The 25,795-nt window shown below is 44.5% G+C and overlaps 1 protein-coding gene and 1 long non-coding RNA gene across 9 annotated transcripts in view; one reads left to right on the top strand and one right to left on the bottom strand.

The window, feature by feature from the left end:
- The first annotated feature begins 675 nt into the window (after nucleotides 1-675).
- ALPK2 (alpha kinase 2) overlaps nucleotides 676-25,795 on the top strand; it is a 98,102-nt gene continuing 72,982 nt past the window's right edge. The window contains exons 1-4 of one of the 7 annotated variants that reach the window (XM_074355442.1): nucleotides 684-1,410; nucleotides 6,612-6,729; nucleotides 12,398-12,525; nucleotides 15,539-15,656. In XM_074355442.1, coding sequence (XP_074211543.1) covers nucleotides 12,417-12,525; nucleotides 15,539-15,656 — 227 coding nt within the window. In that variant the 5' untranslated portion in view covers nucleotides 684-1,410; nucleotides 6,612-6,729; nucleotides 12,398-12,416. Of the gene's footprint in view, nucleotides 1,411-4,821; nucleotides 5,245-6,611; nucleotides 6,730-12,397; nucleotides 12,526-15,538; nucleotides 15,657-25,795 lie in introns of those variants that run through there. The other 6 variants (XM_074355445.1, XR_012503357.1, XM_045521476.2 and 3 more) reach the window with 6 other exon arrangements.
- The window catches only part of LOC123618648 (uncharacterized), a 33,863-nt gene continuing 14,822 nt past the window's right edge, over nucleotides 6,755-25,795 (bottom strand). The window contains exons 6-8 of one of the 2 annotated variants that reach the window (XR_006727103.2): nucleotides 23,509-25,791; nucleotides 11,688-11,917; nucleotides 6,755-9,861 (exon numbers count right to left, since the gene is read on the bottom strand). This is a non-coding gene — a long non-coding RNA (uncharacterized LOC123618648). The remainder of the gene's footprint in view (nucleotides 9,862-11,687; nucleotides 11,918-23,508; nucleotides 25,792-25,795) is intronic. The other variant, XR_012503361.1, reaches the window with a different exon arrangement.

Here is a 25,795-nt window from a genome sequence, read left to right as displayed (position 1 = left end):
CACATTTTTTTTCGCTGTGAGCTACCATAATAGAGTCTCTCAGCTTTCAATAGTTTTCTTCTCAAATGAAGATAAAACTGAAAAAAACAGAACATATCAACCATATACTTCTTGATATTTCTTAATTTTAGGTGATTTTTCATCTTATGAAAAATTTCATTCCCTCAAGGTATAGTGATGCCTGCACGGTGTCACATAAACACAGTTTGCTTTTGAGGATTATCATGCCCAGCACAGGGTGAATATTTACAGCTATGTCCCTTTCAAAGTCACCCATTCGAAGCTGGTAGCTAATTTTAGCCTTGAGTCTCCTAAGAGGTTTCTTTCGAAGCTGTCAGTTTACAGGTATGGGACATTAAAATACTTTTGCAAAGAGAGGCGAAGTGGTTATAGAGGCATACTTCTGGATTTTCTATGTTCTTTCTTGGATTTGGACAAAATCCAATTTAAAAAAAAATGCCCACGTTACAAAGTGTGCTTTGCCAACATGAATGATTCTTGACAATCTGAAAAAACAGAGTTCATGGTATGTATTTTTTCTGCGGATTTTTAATGGTCTTCCCCTATTTTCTTTTTACTACCGCAGTCAAAATACAAAGAGAGAAAATTGTGTGTGTGTGTGTGAGAGAAAGAGAGAGAGAGAAAGGTGGGGTGACGAGGAGGGGAGGGCACCCCTGGGGGAAGAGGGTGGATCCTGCCTTGCTGTGGCTTCTGCTTTTCTCAGAGAACTTCAGAGAACGACGACTATAATATACCAGCTCTAAATGAACAACATATGACTCTTATTTTTGCCTCCCATCCCCTCCCCCCTCCAACGGGTTTCCTATGTGTATTTCAAGTGTCTGATAGACCCTTGCTAGGAGAACTGCCTTAATCACTTTAACAAGCAGTGAGATTTTGCTTTTCTAAGAGGCGAGCACCTGAACCTGAGGTCCTGCATGGGCTCTGCCAAATGCTGCTGTCTCCGAGCCATCGTGACAGCTCGTCTGGGTTTCATCAGCTCCCTGGGGCTGCATTTCACCAGGCCCCTTTGCCAAGGCCTCCCCGGCAGCGTCAACAAGTGTTGTACCTCCTGCAGAAACAGCCCTCAAGTTTCATCACGGTGATGCTAAAAAATATTCTCCAGCTTCAGCAATGACCTAGTTCATTCATGGGCAGGGGAAAAAAAAATGCCCGTCTTCCAGAACTTCCCCAGGCACGGAATTTTCCCTCTTAGGAAGATAGGAACTTTGCTGGAAACAGACCCAGCTGTGCTTTGAAAAACTTTGGAAAAGACCCTGAACCCTGTAACTCCTCTGAATCCCCAGTTCCGGGACCAGGGACGCCCCACCAATGCCTCACACACTGCCTGGGGAGCCCACAGCCGAGCCAGCCCTCCTATCACGTTCCTTGGACAAAAAGTATTGAAAAGTAAGTATCGAGACTTTGGTTTTTACATATGGAATGGCTGTGCTTTAAAGATGTAGTGGTTTACATTTTCTGCAATAGGGAACAAAGCAGATTGTTTCCTTGTGAACTAGAAGAAAGAAGAAACAAGTTGGGTCTCTAGAGTGCATTTGTGTAGAAAGGGTTTTAAAGTGTCCAAATTCTCCTTTTTTAATTTAGGTCCATTCTGAGCCCTTTAGAGAAACTATTATTGTTGGTTTTTTTTTTTAATGTCAGTTTGTTTATTTTGGCTTGACAATAATTTTAAAAGAGTCCCTCAAATCATGGCTATCTCAATAATTAGGAAAAAACTAAACATACAGGATGACTCAGAGTGGATTTCTGAGGGCTTTGCAAAGTAAAGTCACAAGAAAACCTAAGGTAACGACCCAGGTAACTCAGGCCCAGGTGCTTTTGCTTGAAATATTTGAGTATTTTAGTCAAAAGTTATTCCTTTTACTTGGATTATCTGGATGATCGAAAATCTCCACTTTCCGAGCGGACACAGCAGGATCTTGTCTGACAACAGGAATGAAAGTTGCTAAAAAGCTATCTGGCATTTCAAGATGGCTGATGCATTCACTGAGTCGTTAAAAGGGATTTTCTTTCCTTTTTTAAAACTGTGGTCAGAACACTTAACCTGAGCTCTACTGTGTTAATACATTTTTAAGCGTACAGTACAGTATTGCTAACTATAGGTATGACATTGTACTTGAGTAGTTAGATTTTAAAAAAAAATTTAAGGCAAAAAGTCAACCCCCAAGAGATTGATCAAATAGCACCACCCTCACGTTACATTTTGATGGACGCATCCAGACTTTGAAACCACTGATTAAGGGTGTCAGTTACAGACATCTGGCAATCATTTAAAAATAGATGAAAGCAAGAGGAGCATTTAGAGCTGCTTCTCTCTGATTATTTCCCTTCCACAATCGTTCCTTAAGTAAAGGTAGCCTTCATTTTTGAAGATGAGTTAACTGTGAATGGTAAGAGATGTTTTATAGCAGCATGCCAACTAAGAGTAAATCGAACGAGCTTCTGTGCTGTGAGGCTTCTGAACTGAAACCCACGATGTTGTGAGCTACCGTCTGAATGGACAAATTGACAGATCTTGTATTCAAAGGCATTGATGGTCAAGAAGCATGATCAGTTCTTGTAAATCCTGATGTAAAACAAACCAAATGTATTTTACCTCCCAAACTGCATCGTCCCTTGAAGTTTTTGCAAAACGTTCAATCACAGTTTGGGGAAGATTTTTAGGTAGGGTAGAATTCCTGTTTTCGTCACCTGCAAAGACATCCCCCTGCCCAGTTTAATTCATTTTTAATCACCCCCTGCACACTTACGTGTCGACATCAGTCTCTGCAAGGAGGATGCAGTCAGGTGTCCTAATCCGGGCAGAGGTGGCGGGAGCAGGGTGGAGCCCAGGAGTAAGGACCAGGCTCTGGAGGCAGATTTGGACCCAGGTCCTGACTCTAGCACAGTTTCCAGCCTGTCTGAACTCCAGTGTCCTCACCTGCAAAATGAAGATCAGAACATCCACTTTGACAGGATTGATGGGGGAATTAGATGAGTAAACATACCTAAAAGTATCAGTCACATCGTAGTTTCTCTACAAAAGCCAGTTCCTCCTCTTGGTTAATTAAAAAGCTTCTCTCTCGCTCTCTCTCTTTTGTTTTCCTCTAAAATTTCAGACGCTTTCATAACAAACTACTAAAGTAAAGGGGAGGGTAATAGCCCAATGGTAGAAAGCGTGCTTTGCATGCACAAGGTCCTAGGTTCTATCCCCAGTACCCCCATTAAAAAAAGAGAAAGTAATACAGACTACACATTTTTGACACAGTGCAATGATTAAACAAAAATAACAGAAAATCAGATATTTTGAAGCAAATTCTATGTTTGAAAATGTTTGAGAGCCAAAGAAAAAAGATTATTATATTTTAGAATGCATCTGCAGTAAATAAGAAAAACTGTTTTTGCCTGAAGATGGCTGATGGTGAATTTATTATCTAAAAAGCAAAGTAAAGATCTATCAACATCATCTAAGGATGCTTTTTAGTACATATCAGTACCATATTTAAATAGTTTTTGTGAATCTATAGGAATGGAAGGTAAAGGTTAATCTATGCATACAAGATGATATCTGTGATTGTTATGAAAATTTAGGCACAGACTCCTCTTTCCTTAAAGACTATAGTTGAGTCTTGCATTAATTCCCTTTGTGCTTAGACAACAGGCATTGTAAGTTGAGGGGGCTGGGAGTGGGGGCGAGAATGCTCAAAAATGAGCTCGCCATAGGGGTGGCTGAGCAGAGATGATAGCTGGGTGGGTTATTTTAGGAGCCACGGCTGGAATTTCAAAATCATTGATGAAGGTTCATAACAAACAGGGTACTCGCCTGTTTTGAGGTGAGGATGCCACAGGCACAGAGGGATAGGGCGGACAAGATTCACAAGCAGGGCTCATGGGAGAGCTCCAAAGACCTGTATCAACATCTTTATTATTGCCCCTAACGTCTTTATTGAGATACCCTACAACTTCTGTCCAGGGACCTCAGAGTATCTGGATAAAGTCTCTGAGTTACTGACAGGTTTGCAAGGAGCCTTGTTATTCTGGGCTTAATTCTGCCAAAAAGGACATCTGGAAATTCAGAAATGTAAAGAAACTTGGGAGAAAGTGATCATGTCATCTTAGAGTTGGCAAAAATGAAAGAACAAACGCCAACGCTACATGAGAGAAAATATGTAAAAAGGTTTGGAGCCCTCACTGAGGTTTCTGCCAATGCGCACCCACCTGGCACACCCTCCTGTCCACAAGGAGACTCTGGACATCTGGTCAAAGAGTTGGACACAGGTTGAAGAGATGTCAGTTAGTTCACTTCTGAATACATAGCACCAACCCCTCCCAGGGCCATCTCCTCCATGGCGGCTCCCAGCACACTTGGGGCTCCCCAGCTCACCTTGATCTTCACTTGGTCTTCAGTCTTGCTCTTAGAAAGCCAAGCCTATTCGCTCTTCAGTAGTTTAAGACCTTCCCCTAGTCCAGTGGTTCTCAGACTTCAAAGTGCAACAGAACCTAGAGAGCTTATTAAAACACAGGTTCCTGGGTCCCACCCTCAGAGTTTCTGATTCTGAAGGTCCCAAGAATTTGCATTTCTGACAAGTTCCCAGGTGATGCTGATGGTGTGGTCCAGGGACCAGCACGCTGAGAACCAATGCTTTAGCCATTTCTTTAGCCTGTAATTTCCGAAGAAAACCTATTTGCACTTGTTCCTTTCAAAACAAAACTTGCCTACATCTCAAGAGATGCAGAAGGCCCAGCCACAATATGCAACGGCTGTGGAGAACACAAATGATAAAGCCGTCAAGAGTCTTAGCCTGCAGTGGAGTCTGCTTGGGATACTGAGTGTGGGGAGGACATACTGAGGTGAGTGGTCCGTTATTTGGGAGGGGGCTGCCTTTCTAGCTGAGGCTATCAGGGGAGGCTTTAAGGACAAGTTAGCACTGGAACTGGGGTTTGAAACTGGTGGGATTTGAACATAGAGAGATGGAAGGTGGCCTTTCCCTGTAAAGGAAACAGCAACAAAAACAAAACATGGAAGGCAGAAAGAGACAGGATGACAATGGAAATCAGACATTCGTTTGGCTAGGTTAGGTTTGCTACAGTTGTCTCCAGAACTTTCTCGGAGAAGCATTCTTTGATTAAGCCATCTAATCTTCAAGCCTTTACTTCTGTCTGTAACTTGTTGAAGGCACGTCCGACATAGAGATGCGGAACGGAGGACTAATGGGAGGAAGTTCAGACACCATGGAGGGGAAGGTATGCTTCCTAGAAGTAACAATCAAAAATCAACTCAAAGTAGCTTAAACAATAGCGGAGACTTCTTGCTCCCGCAACTAAAAAAGTGCGTCCCAAAGTTTGATCAGGACCCCAACTCTGGTCTCTGCATTTCTGGAGACCCTGCTTCTTTTGTGTGCTTTGGTTTCAACTTCACGCAGGCTTTCTCAGTCTCAAATGGTATCAGCCTCTCCCAGGGTCCGCGCTTTCTTTTTCCAGGTTAGAGGACTGGGTGAAAGAATTAAGCTTTGCACTGATTGGATCACCACTGAACTACTTTCTGCAGAAAGCCATGTGCTGATTGGCTTAGACCTTGGTGAATGAACCAATCACCGAACAAGAATACTTAATCAGTTTAGACCAATCAGAGCCTACAGAGCAGGAAGGGCGCGGTCCAGCCCTCCCATCACCAGATTTGAGTGATAGCAGAGGCATGGGATGGAGTTAAGAAGATAAGTGAAATGGCCACTTCGGAAGGTTTTGGATATTTTGGAGAAAGACATGATATATCTCTTCCCTCAGTCATAAGTTGAGCAATGGACAGTATTCATACTCAGGTATTTAGGATGCGCTTGCTTTAAACTTCAGTCCAGACAAGTTAAAATATTCTCCCACAGAATAGTCCTGCCTTTGAATGGAATGAACCATGGGGTATGTTGCTTCTTAACTCTAAGGCACGCCTTATTTAAAAAAAAAATAGATAAAGAAATAGATTTTAAAAAGTTTTTCAGAAAACAAAGCAAGTGGAGGCAAAAATTAAGTTTTCTCCTAAGACTCTCTGACTGACTGGGTTGAAGGATGTTGGTAGGAGGTGGATGAGGTGAGAACAACACGCCACAGCGCCATGTGCCCCGTCCCCACACGGCTGGCTTTCTTTGAGAGGTTCACTGAGAGGTGGTTGGTTTGTAATAAATCCAGGCTCAGTTCATTACACCAGGGGCAGTGTTATTCTCGCCTATTACAGGGCAGAGAGTGGGACAGAAGAGAAACTAATATTTCCCGGGTCCTCCCCTACCCTGGCGGATGCCTGAAGTTCCACAGGGTGTCACCTCTGGGTCAATTAAAAGTAAACAGTCTCCAAAGAGAGATAACTCCGAGTTGCTCTGGGGTTTCTGTTGCAGGGAAGGTGAGCCTGAGGACACAGCAGGGAGCCTGAGAGGATGTGGAGGATGAACCAGAGAGAGGGTTTCTTCACCATGTGTGTTCTTGGTGATGACCTTGATGATAATATACCTAGACTGGCCACAACAGTCAGTTCACCCATTCAACTTCAAACCAAAGTGATTTTAACCAATTAATGCACCGAGGTTGGTCTCATCACAACATTGTCATGCTCTATGTGTTTACAGCATCATAATCTTCCCTCTCTTCCCTGTCTTGACTGTGAGGGAGGAGGACAAGGAGAAGAAAGGCAGAGGAGTGTATCCATTCACCATAATAAGTTGAAAATCAGAATCAAGAAACCTGGTAGGCAACATATATAAATTTTAAATATCTAAAAGGCTATGCAGAGATAATCAGTGTTCTCAAATAACATCCCCTCCAGATTACCAGTGTTTTGGGTATTTCTAGAATTATTGTGTATGTAAATAAGCATACTACAATACATAATCTTTCTTTTTTGTTTATGTAACTGATAGCATACTCTACACTGTCTTCTATACTTAATATTATTCAACAGTCTATCTTAGATTATTCTATATCAGTGCATATAGAACTGCCTTATTCTTTTATAACATTCATTGCTGTTAAAAATTAAAAATTCCATTGTGTAGATATACTGTAACCATGTACTATTAATAGACATTTAGGTTGCTTTCAATCTTTTGCTCTCACAAGCAACGTTGCAATGAATACTAGGTGCTTTTTCGTTTGTTTCCTTCTTCTATGTTAAAAATTAAGTGTATTGAGGCATATTTTGCATATTGTATAATGGTCAATGATGTTTTTAGTTGAATTTATCAAGTTGCACAACCATTGCCATAGATCAGTTTTAAAACATTTTTCTCCTCTGCCAAAGATCCCTCATGTACATTTATCGTGTTCTCCCCACTGCCTGCAACTCAGCAACCACAAACTAACTTTTGGTCTCTATAGCTTCCTTTGGGCATTTTATATAAATAGAATCATACATGGTCTCTTGTTTATGATCCATAGTATTCTATCATATGACTATACCTCATTTTGTCTATATTCACTAGTTGTATGTTTAGGTTGTTTCCAATGGACACTTAGGTTATTTCCAATTTTTGATTATTATGAGTAATCCTGCTAAGAATATGTGCAAGTCTTTGTGTGGACATATGTTTTCGTTTCTCTTAAGCAGATACCTAGGAATGGAATTTCTGGGTCTTTAGGTAAATTTATGTTTAACTTTTTAAGAAACTGCCAAGCTGTTTCCAAAGCATCTGTACCATTTCACATTCCCATCAGCCACGTTTGAGGGTTGTTTTTTTCCATATCCTCGCCCACATTTGACTCTCTGTTTTATAATAGCCATCCTAGTGGGTGTGAAATGCTATCTCATTGTGGTTTTAATTTGCATTTCCCTAATGACTAGTGATGCTGAGCATCTTTTCATGGGCTTTTTTTTTTTTTTTTGCCTCGATTTCTCACATACAACCCTAAAATCATCCCCAAGAAAGAGCACAACCCTTAAGCTCCAAAAAATCTGGACTCAAATCCCACCCCTGCCACTTGCAGGCAGTGAGGAATTAGGTTTGTTACACCAACTCTTTAAAGTCACCTTAAGCTTCCAAGTCATTATCTTCCAAGTGGTAGTTTGACTGTGAGGATTACATAAGATGATGTTTTTGAAGTGCCCAGCCTGGGGACTGACACGTAGCAGGCACCCCAAACATGTTCATTGTTTCTCCCTGCTCCCCCACCCCAATTTCCAGAACCTATCTTGGAGAAAGGAGTTTTTCCCTAACATGGGACTGGGTATTAAGTGACAGTGTGTGTGGCACCCAAATCTGGAGTGACTGATGGCAAATTCAGGAACCCAACTGCCATTGGATCAGGCTGGGTAATCAGGACTAATTCCTCCTGTCCCCGGTGAGAAGGCACTGACAGCTGGCTTCCCTGCCAGCTCCAGGGAGCGCCAGTTACCCGTTATCTGTCTGTGGGCTCAGAGCTCTTCCCTGACCCCTTCAGCTGACAGCAGCTTTCCTGCCGACAGCAGCCATGCCACCGGCTTATCTGTGTGGCGCAGATTAGCCAAAGTCAAACTTGGCATCAGTCGAGGGCTTTAAATCTTCAAAGAATTCTCCCATTACCTCTTACTTATTCTCCACTAATTTGAGAGGAAGGTATTTTTGTAATTTTGCTGATGTTAAACCAAAAGCTCTCGATAGCGGCTCACACTTGTAGAGTGCTTGCTATGCTATTCCGGAGAGCTTTGTCTGTACTTAGTTTTCCTAGCAACCAAATGAAGTACATATGGCTCTTCTCCCTGTTTTACAGATAAAAAAATACTGAGGCAGAGAGAAGTTAAGCTAGAACTTGGCAGAGCTGAGATTCTGAACGCAGGAATCCAGGTCTTTCATCACTGCATCCTTCTCCTAGTCTGTTAAGGGTCCTGCCAATCTTGGAGTATCTATCAAAATGCAATATGTAAATATTCTTATCCAACAATTCCATTTTTTGGTATTCAGCCTAGAGAACCACTTACGTGCCCAAGGAAGAATGTACTAGTATGTTTTTTGAGGAACATTTGTAAGTCTGAAAAATTCCAGCCATGCAATTCATCATCAATACAGGAATAGCCAGATTAAACACGGTATTGCCATTTTATGGGATCCTGATATCATCAAGCATTAAAAAAAAATGATATGGCCCATTATGGGTTGGATTGACATAGTAAGACTGCCAAAACTTGATAAGTAAGGAAAGCCAACTGCATGGCAAGTATGTACAATTTCGTGACTTACATACAACAAAATTATATATATCTATTTAGATGACTATATGCATAAAATGCCAGGAAGGATAGCAAACCCTTCCTCTTGGGAAAGTACTGAGATGGAGGGATAGTGTGTGTGGGAGACTTCATCTTTCTGTATATTTTAAAGAATACCAATGTATGCATTTGAGACTCTGTATGATTAAAGGTAAACAAAATTTTTAAAAAGAAAGCAACTTGGTCTGGACCACACAGCTAAAAAAGAAAACAGAAACGAAAACATACAAAACTTGTGTTCATTCCAGTTGACAGGTCGTTGCTCCAAAGTTGTCCATGAACCCCACTGTGGCCCCTCTGCTAATTTCAGTAATTCACTGGTTATCCATCTCTAGCAGAGAGTGATAAATCTGTCTTCAAGGGTTCTCACCTTCGGAGAAGCGATGAAACATGAACCACAGCCTGACTTAACTGTCCTTTCCCTTATAGTCAGTGCCCTGTGGCTGGGATATGTGATGACTGAACAGACTGCATGAGTCAAATAGTGTGTTTGTCAGTGTTGTAACCTGTGGGACTTTGCTGTCAGGGAGCTGTCACCTGGGGAGGAGTCAGAGATGGCACATAAGTTCTTGATATCACTCCCAACTCTTGACAGCTTGATTTGTCCCTTCTTCCTTCTCCATCCACAGCAGTGGCCCCTGGGAACAGGAATGGGAGGAGTCATGTCTTGTAAAATACAGGGAGAAATTTTTAGACATTAATTGGTGTATCACTTAAAAAAAAATCATTGTGGTAACCCACAGCAGAAAAGGAAATTGATGACACAAACAAAGTCTTTCCTTAAAGTCTACCGATTACCATCTTGAAAACCAATTTTGTCACAGATCTTTGTGAGGCCATTTACATAACATTATTCTCATTCTTAGAACATTATCATTCTCTCCCTTTACTGATGAGGAAACAGGCTCAATGCCTCAACCAGGTAAATGGCAGGACGTAGATTTGTCCCTGGCAGGTAACAAGTCCTGGATTTAGTCTTCAGTCAGGGTTGCCTTCTGGTGAGGAGAGTTTTCCAGCCATGAGATCCTCTCCCTTGCCCTCTTGTACCTCCCACCTCCTCACTGCCTTATTCTGGGTATGTCTCCTAGGAATGTGGACAGCTAAGGTAGTACCCCTCTGCACCAACAGGTGCTCCTAAGAAGGGTTGCAGATGGACCATAAAAAGGACTAAAGTACACATGTTACTATATGGATGAACCTTGCAAAATTATCTAAGTGAAAGAAGCCAGTCCCAAAGGACCACAGATCATTTGACTGTATTTATAAGAAATGTCCAGAATAGGCAAATCCATAGAGACAGAAAGTAGATTAGTGGTTGACAAGGGTTATGCGTGTGTGTGTGTGTGTGTGTGTGCGCTGTGTTGGGGGCTGGGGGATGGGAAGATGAGGAGGTAAAAGATAAGGGGTGTGGGATTCTTGGTGGGTAATGAAAATGTTCTAAAATTCATTGTAGTAATGGCTGCCTAACTCGGAGTATGTTGAAAGCCATCAAGTGATAGACCTTAAATAGATGAATTGTGTGCTCTGTGAGTTAGATCTCATTAAAGCTGTTGAATCAGAAGTGCATCCCTGGTGGTGAATGAGTCAGCTGAGCTAGTGTTTCCAACTTGAAGCTATACTTGAGAAAAAATTAGTGCTAACATTTATTGAACACTTAACTTGTGTTCTGAGGATTGTACTAAGTGGTTTACAGGCAATAACTCATTTAATCTGTGTACACAACCATTATGCCTCCATTTTACAGATAAGGAAACAGGCACAGAGAGGTTGTGACCTACTTGTTGAGCTAGTGAGGGTTAGAGCCAGAATTTGAACGCAGAGTACCTGGCTCTAGAGCTGTCAGCCACTGATACTATGTTGCCTCTCAAAAGTGACAAAGGGAAAGGTTAGGATGAGAACTTCTGACTCCCAGTCCACTGCTTTTCGTGGATGACTCTAGCTACATGCCACGTCCAAATCAATATAATAATTGGAGATACAAAATATGTTAAGTTGCACAGTCCTCATCTTTGGGAAATTTACCACACCAGAAATAAATACACAAAATATATTTCCGTGGAGGATGATTCTAAATGGAAGAATTTAGATCTCTCTCTAAATTTCTACTGCTTGGACAGAGTGAAATGTTATTTCCAAGCTTGGAGCTTCTCCAGGGAGAGGTTTGGCAGCATGGTGCTGGTGCTTGTATGCCATGGACAGAGTGGAGAGGGTCCTCTGGGCTCAGACAGACCTGTGGTCTTAGGGCTGCCACAAGGTGTGCGTGGAGAGGCTCTGGGGCTGCCTTGCACACTAAAGGTGTCAGCCTGTGCGGTGACAGTGGGGACCCCAGGGCAGTGACCGCTGGAGCTGTGTGATCTTGAACGTGGCTGGACCTCTCTGAGTCTCAGCTGCCTTGTCTGTAAGATGTAGATGGTCTTAAACTGACGTTTTCGGTCATTTAAGGAGATGAAGTGAAATAACATACCTGGTGACTCACCAAGTGTTCGTGCCTACTTGTACGCATGAATATGTGCTTGCTCAAAGATGCCAGCTCACTCACTGCCCTCCCGGGGCACCTGCCTGGTGCTCGGAAGGAGTGTCATTTTCCAGTTTCACCTGGAGAAATACCTCCCACCTGGTGATTCCTTTGTGTTTAATTAACTCCTTTTTGGGGAGGCACATGTGCACATGCTTTTTGAGTCCAATCGGAAAAGACTGAAGAGAGAAGAAAGAGAAAGGAGGTGGCACTCGCATCCTGCAGTTTTCCCTTTCAGCCTGGGCTCTGGCTGCCCTGCCGTCCACTAGGACTAGTGGTTCAAACTGGGGCTGCCCTCCCTTGGGGCCCTGGCATCATCTGCAGAGTTTAGATTAACACCCCTTGAGGGAGGGGGGCTATTGACATCTAGTGAGTCGAAGCCAGGGGTGCTGATAAACACCCTTCAACGCCCAGGACAGCACTCCCCCCACCCCCACCCCCGCCAACACAACAGACTTTCCTGCCCGAACGTCATCCGCGGCCAGAGGACTTCCAACCCGCCCGCCAGCCCGAGTGCCCACACCCAGCCTTCTGCAGGCCTGGGGAGCAGCACCAGCTCCTTCTCTCCCTAAGGGCCACTCATGGGGTGGTGGGGTTTCTCGAATTCCTCAGAGAAGTCCCAGGAGCAAATGGTGATGTCAGGGATTTTTATTTTTCAGGTTCCTGTGGCATGAAAGGATGACAGACTCAGGAGGGCCCCGGGGGCGCACACTTTGCTTTTTATCTACGCTGCTTTCCCAGAAAGTTCCCGAGAAGTCAGATGCCGTGCTTCGCTGCATGATATCGGGTAACCATCACTAGCTCATCCCTCTCTGAAATTCCCCTGCAGACCAGGTGTTTTGGCTCACAAAGGCATTGTTAAAACATCATCTGGGAAAATTACCTGGGAAGTTAGTTCTGAGTAACGGACTGAGCAACAAAATCCTCTATGACTTTATTCCCGGAAGAGTCTTTGAGTAACTTTCTGGACACGTTTTTTAGTGATCCTCTTCACTCCACGTTGTGATTCTTGGTTAGGAAACTCCAACACTGGTTCTTTTCCCAGATAATTCACTTTTAGTTTCCTGTGGCGCATGGGAATGGCGCAAATAACTTCACTTCAGGCCGTTTGCTGAACTCCTCTTCATCCCTGTGGACTGCCATCTCCAGCCTGGCTCAGTTCGCCTCCCCACGGCTTCCCTTCCTCAGCTATGCTAGTCAGCAGTGAAACGGTTAAAACCAAGACAAACATGTCCAGTGGAGGGAAAGCAGGAGTCTGGAATTTCCCCTGGCTGGAGAATAAGTTAACCCAGAGCTCATCCAGAGCTGGTACCCAGTGTGACAAAAAAGATTTATTATTAAAAGGAAATAGAAGCAAAGGAATTGGGTAGGGAAATGGTATCTTGTACCTTGTGGGTTATTTCTTTTCTTTCTTGAATTATGCCTATCCTTGGAAACAGGGAGGCACTGGTGGTCTTTCCTGAGGGCAGACAGAAAACTCCTTCCTCCCAGGTCCCTTTTTCTAAGTCTAGAGAGGAGAAGAGTCAGCATCTGAAACGGCTGCATTTCCTCAGCAGGAGTCGCAGTAAAATCTCGGCTTCGGTCTGGATGCTGGTCAGGTAGGACTGTGCACCCAGTCTCTCCAAGCCCAGAGCAGAGCACCCCCTCTTTCTCAGTGTTTGTCCAGAGCTCTCTAGATAGAGGGACAGGCTCAAGTCTACTCCTGAGACTTCCCAGAGTAGCCCCATGTCTCCCTAGGAGGCCCCAATGTAAACGTGGGCACGGGTCCCCACACACATTAGCCAGATACTTGTGAAACGTTCTGGAGGTGGCTGTCAACGTGCGACCTGCAGGTAGGCTTGAAAAACAAGGCTGGGATTTTCAGGTCAGGTTTCCAGCAAGTAGAGGGAGAAAAGAGAGCCACCCACAAGGTGCAAGATACCACTTCCCTGTGCAAGCCTCGTTTGGGGCTGATTATTCAGCTCTATACCGCACTAAGGGAAAAAACCAGTCAGCCATTAAGAAACCAGCGGATTCAATCAGCCCTGATCAGTCTGAAATGAAGAAATTGGAGCCCGAGATCAGAATGAGTTCCCCAGGCTCAGCCCATGCGCACTTGCTGTGATCGCTTCAATGAAAATCAAGAACACACCAAAAAGGAGCAGTTAAATGCTTCCTGAGAGGGAATCTGATAAAATTGACCGAAAGGGGAACACGAGTCTGCTAAGAACAGACAAATGAAATGTGATCAGCAGCTTCCTTGGTTTTTCAGGGAAGCTCATTTTTGGTGGTTTAGTCATTTGTCTAAAAGAGACTCAGCCAAGCGGCTGCCGCCAGAGATGGGTCCCTGCACGCAGGTCTGTCTGCTTCTGGCGCCAGGGACTGACCCCGCGGGTGCCTACCTGGAGGAGGAAAGAGGTAGCCCAGCTGGGAGACCCAAAATTAGACGAGACATAGGGAGGAAGGGAGAGGGGCTCTAAGCATCCTCGGGTCCTGTCTGTGGTACAGGTCTCACTGACTTTTTCTTGTTACCTCCCCGACTTTTTTTTTTTTAGCTTTCCTCCTTCTAACCAGCCTTAGAAGAACCTGGAATTTTTCCTCTGAGTGTCTCTGGGGTTGCTCAACAAAAACCTTACGATAAGACAGAAACATAAGAATGTTCCTGAGATGGATTCAGGATTATGTATTGCTTCCAAATACTGGATTTTCCTCCTGTATAGATGGCAAATTTTGATAAATTGTCAATGACATGGAAGCCAGGGAGAAAGCTCACTGGCACACACTGAAAACTGCCCTGCCTTGTCTGTCCCTAGGGGAAAAAGTCCCAAGGAGCCAGTGGAATTCCTGGGGGTTTTACCAGATTAGCCCATTGACATTACATCCGGTTAACCATCAATCACCAGGGTAGGGTGAACCCCTTCTGAGGGAGAAAGCGAAGGTCAGTTTCTGTGATGACATCAGTCACATGTGCACAGTACCAGCCTGGGAAAGCTCCATTCTAGACTCTTTGATCCTCAGGAAGATGATGGCTTTTAGCTCATCTATTTCATTCCTCCCTCTTTTGTATCATAACATACACTCAACTCTGAGCACCGTTAAAGTGTAATTCTCAAAAACGTGAAGTGACTCCCATGCAAATATGAAAATGAACATTTCAAAGATTGTATTCAATTCTTTGAGTAAAGAGAGAGCCAGAAAGTATTAAGACATGGTCAAAGAACATTTGAGGAACTGGGTATTTATAGGCAACTGAATAAAAGAATGTTAGGATAATATTGCTGAGTTAGGTAGAACATTGGTTAATGTCCTCTAGGGCAATAAACTATAATTTATGGCGTTACCTTGTCTGCTAGACAGAGATGATTTGTATCTCTAGTGAATAAAAATCTCCAAGTTTACATGTAACTTCACTAAGTCTGGGAATTTTAATCAGTAGTGATCACTGATGAAACAAAGTCCATTCCCTTAGAAAACTCTTAGGTGGACCTTTGCCCCCATGTGACACTGGAAGAAGACACCATCCACATTTTTGCCCTATTTATAACTTCCAGATTATTTTTCTTAACAGCTTCTTGAGATGAGGAACAGCATTTTTCATTTTGTGTGCCCCCACCACCACATCACAGCAGCATCTTAGGCACATAATAGGCTTGTTGAGTGATGCATTTTTATCAATGAGAGTAAGTTTTTTCAGTTCTCCAGCTGACATATCCATGATGTTTATCCCTATTGTTTATCACCCATTCCTATTCATAGCTTTATGGTTTTCTTTTCTAAAAGTACTTCACGTAACACAAACATTCGTATTTATTTGTCATCAGGTCAGCCCGAGCCAGAGGTAACTTGGTATAAGAATGGTCAAACCATAGATGAGTGTGGCATTGCTTCCAGTCATGAATTCTCCAAGAATCAATACACTCATGTATTACATCTCTCTCGGTAAGTGGATGTGCCTCTGTGGACTGTTTCCTGAGACCCCTATGTTCTGTCCTGTGCTGGTTCCCATGAGGTCAGGCCACAAGACTGGCTCACGTTTGCTTTTGGAGTCTTAACATTAGGTGCTGTTGGCAGTCGTCAGCCCGGGCATCCAGCAGTGACTCTGCTGAGCTCTGCCTGGTAACTTACCAGACTCCTCATTTGCTGCCATGGATGGAATTACAACTCTATCTAGAATTTTACTCAAGGTGGCCCAGCCACTCTCATTCATTAAGTGAGCTTTTTATTTAATCACGTTCTCTCTGGCAAGTTAAGAAGGATGATAGGATTTCACCATCTGTCGGGTTCCCACATTCCTTGTGTAGGAACGGAGGCCAGAAGTGATTGACCCTGATCCACAGCAAACGTGATGGAGTTAATGCCGGAAACCATACCTTCTGGCTTTATTTGAGGAAGCGGACGGTCCAGGACAACGCTTTCTCATTCTTTTCCGTTCCCCCAAGAACTGTGTGTTTGTATGGAATCAGGATGCTTCGTACGTGAAGTAGAGGAAATGAGAACTACTGTGGTTGAAGCGGGGTGGTGGGGTGGCGAGTCTGTGCTCTTGGTCCCCAACGCTGCTGAATTGGTCTGCATGTCCCTTACAGTGGCTCTGAGGAGACTGGAGTCTGCAGAGCATGATGTGAAAATGACTGGTGGGCATGGGTGCCTGTCGATAGCCTTGGATCCGAGAATAAATAAAGTTAAGATTTCTATTTGAATTTTAGCTCTGCCATTTTCTGACTCTGTGACCTTGGCTGGTTATTTTACCTCTCCAAACTCGATTTCTTCGTCTGTAAAAGGGAGGCTGAGTGAATTAAATGATTTAATGCTTGTAGAAGGCTTGTTACATATAGTAGTTGCTCAATAAAAGCTTTCGTATCTCCTCCTCTGTGCTTTTGTTTCAATGTAAGGCCAGAGGTCATGGTACCATGATGAAATGCTTAACCCAACTGGCTTACAGCGAGTCTAACCTGATATTCAAGACATCTGTTTATTCATTCATTGGTTAATTTTTAAATGATACTTATCAAGCAGCTACTATATGGAAGGCATGTTGCTTAATGCCAGGGGCAGAGTGAACAACACAAACATTGTCTACACCCTCATAAAACCTCAAGTCCAACAAGGAAGATAGGTGGTGAAGAAATCACTCCATTCCTCCCCTCACACTCCAGTATACTGGGAGGCAACCCAACTGCCATGGCTGCCTCTCAGCCAAGGGTTGGACTTCCTGCCTCTTCAATCTAGTTTTGCTCAGGCCTGCCCCACTCTCCTCTTTACCCCATTCAGCTTCGAAACTACCTGGACGGCTCACAGGCAATGCCCATGGATCTGTCCAGCCTCAAACATTCTCATCTCCTTTGCATAGGCCTGCCTTTGGGTGCTTATTTACTGCTCAGGATTGATGACTGTTCAGTAGACTATGGGCCTCCTAGAGGCAGGAACCCTCTCTGTTTCACACTAATCCATGTATCTACTTATGTATGTGTGTGTGTGTGTGTGTGTGTGTGTATGTATGTATGTATGTATCTGTCTTTCTATACCATATGTATATTTCTTGTTGTGGTTCTTAGTTTGCTCAGATCAGCATTGGTAAACTTTTTCTATAAAGGGCCAGATAGTAAATGTTTTAGGCTTTAAAGTCCTCGGTCACAACTACTCAACTCTGCCATCATAGTGCAAAAGCACCTATAGACCCTGTCCCCCTCCAAAAAAGGATAGTTGTGCCCCAATAAAACAAACTTTATTTATAGAAACAGTTGGGGGCCAGATATGGCCTGTGGACTGTAGTTTGCCAACCCCTGGTCTAGATGGTAAGATCCTTGAGGATCTACACACTCTATTTCTTTGTATGTTTTCCACTCTTACCTTTGTCCCTCTAAGCACTCCATACATATTTCTGTTTAAAATTTTTTATTGAAGTATAGTTGATTTACAATGTTGTGATAGTTTGAGGTGTACAGCATAGTGATTCAGTTGTACATATACGTAGATATATGAATTCTTTTTCACTACAGGTTATTAAAAGATATTGAATATAGTTCCCTGTGCTATACAGTAGGACTTTGTTGTTTATCTGTTTTATGTATAGTAGTTTGTATCTGTTAATCCCAAACTCCTAATTTATTCCCTTCCCCTTTCCCCTTTGGTAACCATGTTTGCTTTCTATGTCTGTGAGTATGTTTCTGTTTTGTAAATAAGTTTACTTGTATCATTTTTTTAGATTCCACATATAAATAATATCATATGATAATTGTCTTTTTCTGACATACTTCAAGGAGTATGATAATCTCTAGTTCCACCCATGTTGCTGCAAATGGTATTATTTTATTCTTCTTTTCATAACTGAGTAATATTCCATTGTATACATACACCACATCTTTTTTGTCCAGTCATCTATCAGTGGACACTTAGGTTGCTTCGTGTCTTGGCTATTGTAAATAGTGCTGCAGTAAACACTGGGGTGCACGTATCTTTTCAAATTAGAGTTGTCTCTGGATATATACCCAGGAGTGGGATTGGTGGATCCTCTGGTAACTCTTTTGTTAGTTTTAAAGGAATCTCCTTACTGTTTTCCATAGTGGCTGCACCACATTACATTCCCACCAACAGTCAATATACATATTTCTTGATTGATGAATTTGGGTCTCACACTAAGTTAAAATATTATACTCACTTTTAAGCCAGAAGAGAAGCTTAATGTGTATTCTTTTACTTTTGGAATACCATTTAAGAATTGAATTTGCTAGTGTTACTTGTTGTGTATACAGGGCCAGGAATATAGGCAACACTGACATTTGTAGGGAGTTAAGGGAAGGCCATGATGAAGCCCCAGGGGCAGGCGGGCAGGTTAGAACAGGCGAGGCACAACACAGGGAACAGAAATTTAGGAAGGGACCTGTGAAAGGAGCAGAGGGTCCTCCTTCTCTGCTCTGAAGTCCAGCTGGGCAGTGGTTTACCGTAAAAATGAAAGATTTAATGTGACAGAATGCACTCTTTCCAAGTTCCTGGCCTGTCATTTTGAAAAGTAGCCCACCTACTGGGAAAAGCATTCAGTCCTAACTCAAGGAGTAGTGGTAGGGCAATATAATAGTAGACGTGGCTGCGTTCTTCCCTGCTACATCGGGTATTAATAGTCCTTAAAAGTTCTGACTTTCTACACTGGTGGTTCTGAGCTGCCGCGGCCCATTAGCATTACCTGCGGAGCTTTTAGAACCCATTCACACTTGTCCTTCCGCTGTGACAAATTCAGTCTGAAGCCCAGGTGATTCCCACGTGTTGTCCAAGATGAAAGATGCTTTATGTTCTAGATCATTCATCTGCAAAGTAGTTTGACTTCTGCCTGTATATTAAGTGCTAGTTAGGAACGTGAATGGTATTTTGTGCAAATGTCTTTCTAAGATTAAATGTTAGATTAAACTAAACAATATTTAGTTGTTAGCTAAATATCAGTCTTGAATTTTCTGGCCATCATCAATGCACCAAAAACCACCCAATTAGCTCATAGTTCCCCAAAGGAAATTATTTTACTTTACCTGCCTGAATTGAGTCTTTCAGCCATTAAATCTGAGTTCTTAGATATTTGAAAGCTCCTGTTTCTGTGTTTCCCAAGGGTTTTCCCTGGCTCAGGAAATCTGATCTGCAATTGTGCCTTGAGGCCAAGAGCCCTGCCGCCATGTTTATCGACCTCCTGATCCTCCCTCTTTCCTCCACCTGGGAGCCCCTCTTCCCCCATCCTTCCTGCCTTCTCCTCCTCATACCACTCTCATCTTGTGAAACTCTGCCTTTTGGGCAGACGAGGCTGCTTGGAGAGATTGATGGGTGCTCTTGTGACCTTTACCTTACCACAGGTCAGGCGTGCTTGGCAGACAGAAGACACGGGGAAAGCCAAGAACGCACTCTGACGGAGGGAGACAGCAGTAATAACAGTCTGGTTTGCACTGTAGCGTGAGAACAATTTTTTTTTCCCCCAAAAGACGTAGGGGTTAGGGGGTGGGGAATGCAAATCGATGTTTTCTACCTCATAGTGAAAACAAGTTTCCAGGATGTGTATACAAACAGGGACCTGTGGTCTCTTTTGAACAGAATTTAAAGACAGGCAGCAAAGTAACAGATAAAAATCTGTCCGGAAACCCACCCCTAGAGAGAGACACTCCTCTCCACAGCAAGGAGGCCTCTTTTGAAGGTCACAGTCATGTCCAGTGGTACTGAGAGTGAGCCCCAGATTACAAGTGAGGCAGGAGTGGGGGGAGGGTGGACAGGGCAGGAGCACCTGGGTGAGAGGGAGGGGAAGCCGCCCCGCCTGCTCTCTGGTCTGCTCACCCAGGTGTGGGCTGGGCTGGAAGCCGACCCTGCAGAGGGCCTGATGGGGACCATGGCCAGGGAGCTCCACAGTCACTACAAGCCACGTGTGTACAAGTTGAGGAGGGCTCCCCAAATTCCTGTTCACCTGGCACCTCAGAATATGACCTTCTTTGGAAATAGTGTCTTTTCAGGTGTAATTATTTAAGATGAGATCAAACTAGACTAACAGGGGCCCTGAGTGGTGTCCTGATACATAGAGAAAACACAGACGCAGACACCACTCCCCCCACATTCTCTGGGTCAAAGCAAGTCCCAGGGCCAGACCAGATTCAAGAGGCAGGAAGACAGATGCCACCTCTTGAAGAGTGGACTAGGAATGTCACTCTGCAACAGGGTGGATGTAACTGGATGAGAGGAGTTAGTGGCTACGTTCTGTAGTCCACTGCCCCCTTCAGCATTTCAAATAAGCGTTGCTTCTTGTTAGCTGTGTGGCCTTGAGCAAGGCAATTGACTTCACTGAGCTTCAGTTTCTTTATACAAATGTTGGGGATGATGTGGTGAGATGATTCACACAAAATGAGCAGCAAAGTGTGCAGGGAAGTGCCCAGATATTACCAGTCCCTGAAAGCATTGTGTTCCCAGAATTACTCTGAATGAATTACTCCATCCTAGCTTATAATACCAGGGGTATTTAGAGCCCGGGAAATTTTATATGAAGGATTTTGAAAAGTGTTAGTGGAGAATTTTCAAAGACAAGAAGGAAATGGATATTTAACAGGAGAGCTATACTCAGACACAGCGTTGAAGCCATTTTTGTCATATTTGCTTATACTCAAAACCCGATTTGAGAAAGAGACTCACAGACACAGAAAACAAATTTATGGTTACCAAGGGGCGGTGGGGGAAGAGGGGAGGGAAGAACAAATTGGGAGTTTGGAATTGACTGACACAAACTACCATGTACAGGATAGATAGACCACAGGGTCCTCCTGTATAGCACAAGGAATTACATTCAATGGCTTCTAGTAACCTGTAATGAAAAAGAATATGTGTATGTAGATGTACAACTGAATCACTGTGCCGTACACCAGAAACAAATACAACATTGTAAATGAAGTATACTTCAACTTTAAAAAATGGGGAGAAAAAGAAACCTTGTTTGCATGGTTTGTAGAAGGTGGGATCTGTGACTTTAGCAAAGTCTCACACTTCTCAATTATTCCTCCCATCTAGATGGACAGACAGACCCCAGGAGCCGTGAGACACTGTTATATTCCCGAAGCCACTCTGCTTTGTAGTGGGCAGGGTGTTGTTCATAAGTGCTTGTTGTCTGAGCCAAAGACTTTGGTCCCTGGAGGGACCCTCAGCCTTTGTCCATACCCAGGGGAATCCAAATTCTTTCCCAAATATCTAAAGAAAACATGAGTTCTTGGTCATGAATGAGGCTGGGCAAATGAGTATAAGTGAATCACTTAAAAATATATATACCTCAAGGCACACATCCTGCTAAAGGTGGAAGTGTCACCACCAACTTCACTTACGAAGGACAAGAGATTATAACCACCATTGAAAGCAAGGATTTGAAGCCAGGTTGTCTGGATTTAAATCCCAGATCTACCTCGTACAAGCTGTATCGTCTTGGGCAAGTTACTTAACCTCTCTGGGCCTTAGTTTCCTCATCTGCAAAATGAGGATAAAGACAGTACCTGCTTTATAGGGTTGATGGAGGGACTAAATCAACAAGTGCAAAGAATTTAGAAGACTCTATAAATAACAGTCACTTCGTGCAGTTTGCACATGTTCCCTGTGCTGAACTATAATTTTGAAACTGATTAAAAAGAGGACAGTTTAGAGGTAAGAATGGTAGCTTCGTTTGGCAGCATTTTTCTTCTCTGCTATTTCCTTCTTGGAGGATAAAATATAATTAACGTGTTTAATCAAGGAATCATGGGGTAGAAATAAAGATGACTGAGTCTTGTCTTGGCTGAGAGAGAAAAGTCACTTCATCCAAGGGTGGAAAGCATTTTGTGAGCTTCACGTTCCCATGAGCTTAAGTAGGTGTCACAAGTCTTCAGGATGACTGGTAGACCTTCCCGGCACCAGACAGGCCTCTGCGTTCCCAGCATGGAGCTGGGCGGGCCCCTGCGGCATTATTCTTGAATGAATTCAGCAGGTGCGCATCGCGGCCATTCCTTAGACCACACCTGGAACATTTCTTGAATGAGTCCCAAGGGTCTGATGAGAGACACCCATTTGGTCCCTGGGGTGATGCCCTGTGCACGCCAATAATTTTCTGTCCGTCGTCACTTTCCAGTTTTGACTTTGGTAGGTGAGTGTCTCAGTGGAGTGAGTGGTGACGGGCGGGGCATGGGATGCTCAGCTTTTCCTGTGGGCTCACTCATCCTTTCCTGGGAGTCGGACTTGGGCTGTTGTGCCCACCACAGTGCTGAGTCTCAGCGCAAATCCATGCTAGTCTGGGGGCAGGTGACAGGTCAGTCCTAGAGCCCTGCCCCCCACCCCAGTGGTGGGACAGCCAGAGAAAGGTGCACTGGCCACTGGAAATTGGACAGGTGCTGAATGTCCCTGGAAAGGCCATTCTTACAGTGGACCAGTGACAGGGAAGTTCTTGGGCCACCTGGGGTTCAGTCTTACTTTGTCATCACAGAATCACAGAAATGGGCTGATGCTTCTGAGGATTGAAAAATGGTGACTCTGGCTGATGCAGAAATCCCAGCCTCCGCGCAAGTGATCACCTGACTGACTCCCTCATTAGAGGCAAACATCATAGAGAAGTCACTTGACAAAGGCGGGCGCCTAGTTAGGGAGCTGGAACTGAATCAGGCCTTGTGAGGCCTGTGAGGGGTTTTCCTCCAGCCCCGAGGGGAGGTGCTGGGGGGACAGGACTGAGAACAAGGTTCGGTTGGGAACGTGTGTCTGTCCTAACAAGCCCTGTTTTCCCCCAACCGAAGGCCTCCAGTGAAATTTACCTCCACCTTTGCCCCATCAGGCCTGGAAACCTCCCTGCCCACCTCCCTCTACCCCTACTCTGTCTGAGAGTCAGAGAGCTGGAAGCCACTCCAAGACCATGTCACTGAAAATGGATTTTGGACTAGGGGCGGCCCCCGCGGCCCCGGGGAGCTTGTCAGAGTGTGGGAATCCCGGCCCCAACCCTGGCTTGGCAATCAGATTCTGCATTTTAACGCGATCTCTGTGATCCGTGTGCACGTTAACGCAGGAGGAGCCCTGCTCTAAGAATTATCCTGCTCTGGGCTCTGTGTTACCCCTGGCGAACTCTTGAAAAATACGGATGCTCAGGTCCCCCTCCCAAGAAATGCTGATTTAATTGGTCCAGTGCCGTTGATCTAATCCAATTCCTTTACTTAAGAGATCACCCAAGACCCAGAATGATCATGGGACCCATCCAAGTGTCTAACAGCCGGTTAGGCGCAAAGCTAGGATCACCCAAGATCGTACCCCCAGGGCCCCCGGGTCCCCTTATGTCACTCACCGCAGCTCCTTTTGCTGGGGCCATCCTCCAAAACCAAGTCACGAACATGCATGCTGTAGTATAACTCAAAGAGGTGAGCGTGAGGGCTTCCTTGAAAAATCAGGATTCACGGAGGGCCTCCTCTATGCCAGGGACTGTTCAAGACCCTGTTGTTTGTTTTGGGTTGTTTTTTCATTTTCCAAAAGGACTAGTTTTATTTAAACAGAGTCATAATCGCTTCAGTGGCAGGAGGAGTAAGAGAGGTTCCTTTTTCAGTCCAAGGGCCTCCATAATGCTGGTCTGTTGTTACCAGACACACTGGCAAGTAGCATCCTTTGGTAAGTTCACGGCAGTGGTTAGTCTCTCCCTGCTAGAGTTAACAAGGTTTAGCTTCAATCTCTGCTTTTCTAAGAATCTTGAATTTAGGATTTCCAACTGTAACTACTCCAACTTCTATTTCTGAAGGTTTGAAATCAACTGATAGCGCAGTAGAGAGGCATGTAATCGCAGTTTCCACTGTCTGTTCAAATGTCCCATCAAATTGCTTCTTCGTGTTTTTTTTTCCTAGGAAGCCAGTTGACTCTGTTTAACTCCTGCTGCAGTGGCTTTAAACCCAAAGTAGCAGCAGCCCAGTCAAGTCCTCGATCTTGTGGACGAGGGGTGAGAGGAGGAGTCACACGTTAGACCCACAAACCAGTACAGTGTCTGGTGACAAAGAGGGGAAGGAGGGCAGGGCTCTCTGATGCGGTGCTGGGAGCAGGGGTGAGATGGGAAGGAGTGGGAGAGGGACGGGATTGGCACCTAGGGAAGAGCTTTCTCATCAGACGGAGTAGCCAGGGCAGAAGGGAGCCCTGAGGTGGGAGCATGCGAGGACCCTGGGGCTGGAGAGGGTCGAGGGAGGGCACTGTCGTGGAAGATGAATCCCACAGACAAGGCTGTTGGGTCTTGGAGGCCACAAGCCATGAGTCCTTTGGATCCTACTTTGAAGGAGATGCAGACATGCAGGAGGGTTTCTAAACAGAGCGATGATTTTTTTCTGGCGTGGTTTTAAAAGGATGCTGCTGGCTGTTGGGTTGTGAATGTTATGTCTGTAGAGGAGACAGGGCACAGTGGAGGAGACCCACAGGCAGCAACTCGGTAATTCAGACAAGAGATGAAGGGTCCCAGTCCGCGGTTCTTCTGGAAGGTGGCAGGAAGCCGTCAGGTTCTGGATCCATCTGACAGTCCTGGGTATATTGCTCTTGGACTGGATGCTGGAGGGGCATGGAGGATGGACTCCAAGGTGTGTGGCCTGAGCGGTTGGTAGAATGGATTTGCAGTTTGTTTTGAGACGAGAAGCAGGTTTGGATGGGAAAATCAAGGTTTTTTGGAGCATGCTGGGTGTTTAAATAAATGAGCAGTATTAGTCCTTCAGGATTCTAAGCTAACTTGTTTCTATGAAAGAGCTCAGGGTCCCCTAAGCCAGCATCCAGCAGTGCCTTGTTCTCCGTCTGCTCTCAAGATGCCATGTCTTTCATACATGGATTTACAGTTTAATCTACATCACAATGTCCCTTGAGGTTTCTGGAGTCATTCTGGGACACTTGGTGGCCTCTTGGGTGGGGCAGGTAAGATTACTTCCAGCCACCCTTGAGTTTTCCTTTGATAAGCCAGGGGGTCAGGCGTCTGTAAACTAAGCCTGTTGGCAGTAAGGCAGTAAGGCCATGGGATGTTTTCCTTTCTGAAATCAATTTGCTCATTTCTTGTGCAGAGAACGTCTGGTTGGTCTGCATTCGGTCCCAGAGGCTCAAAATGCTGTCAAAAGCAGCACTTTTCTGCCAAACAAGAGCCAGGAAATCACTCCGGGTACGTGCCCAGGTGCCCAGGCCGAGAGCCCTCCTCCGCCATCCACTCGATACAGGAGCTGATGCTCTTTTATCTCAGCACTTTCTGAGCGCTGACTTCCCATTACAATCACCTGGGAGCCTTAAAAAACACCAGTGGCGAAGCCCTTTGCCCTGAGACGCGGTTTAACTGTTCTGTTTGGTTTTGGTTTTGGTTTTGATGGGGCCCTGGTACTGATAGTTTCCCCCTCTTTTAAAGAGACTTTATTTTTTAGAGCAGTGTTAAGTTCACAGCGAAATGGAGCAGAAAGCAGTTTCTATATATAACCGCCTCCTGGCCCTAACACAGACGCTCCCACTACCTACATACCCCGCCAGAAATGGTTGGGACATTTGTTACAACCAATGAGCCTCCACTGACATGTCATTACCCCTCGAAGTCCATGGTTTACATCAGGGCTCACTCTCAGCGTTGTATGTCCTGT

Source organism: Camelus bactrianus, chromosome 30, assembly GCF_048773025.1.
Source record: "Camelus bactrianus isolate YW-2024 breed Bactrian camel chromosome 30, ASM4877302v1, whole genome shotgun sequence".
NCBI lineage: Eukaryota > Metazoa > Chordata > Mammalia > Artiodactyla > Camelidae > Camelus > Camelus bactrianus.
The sequence above is the reverse complement of the archived record's forward strand: the minus strand, read 5'-3'. Positions and strand labels throughout refer to the sequence as shown.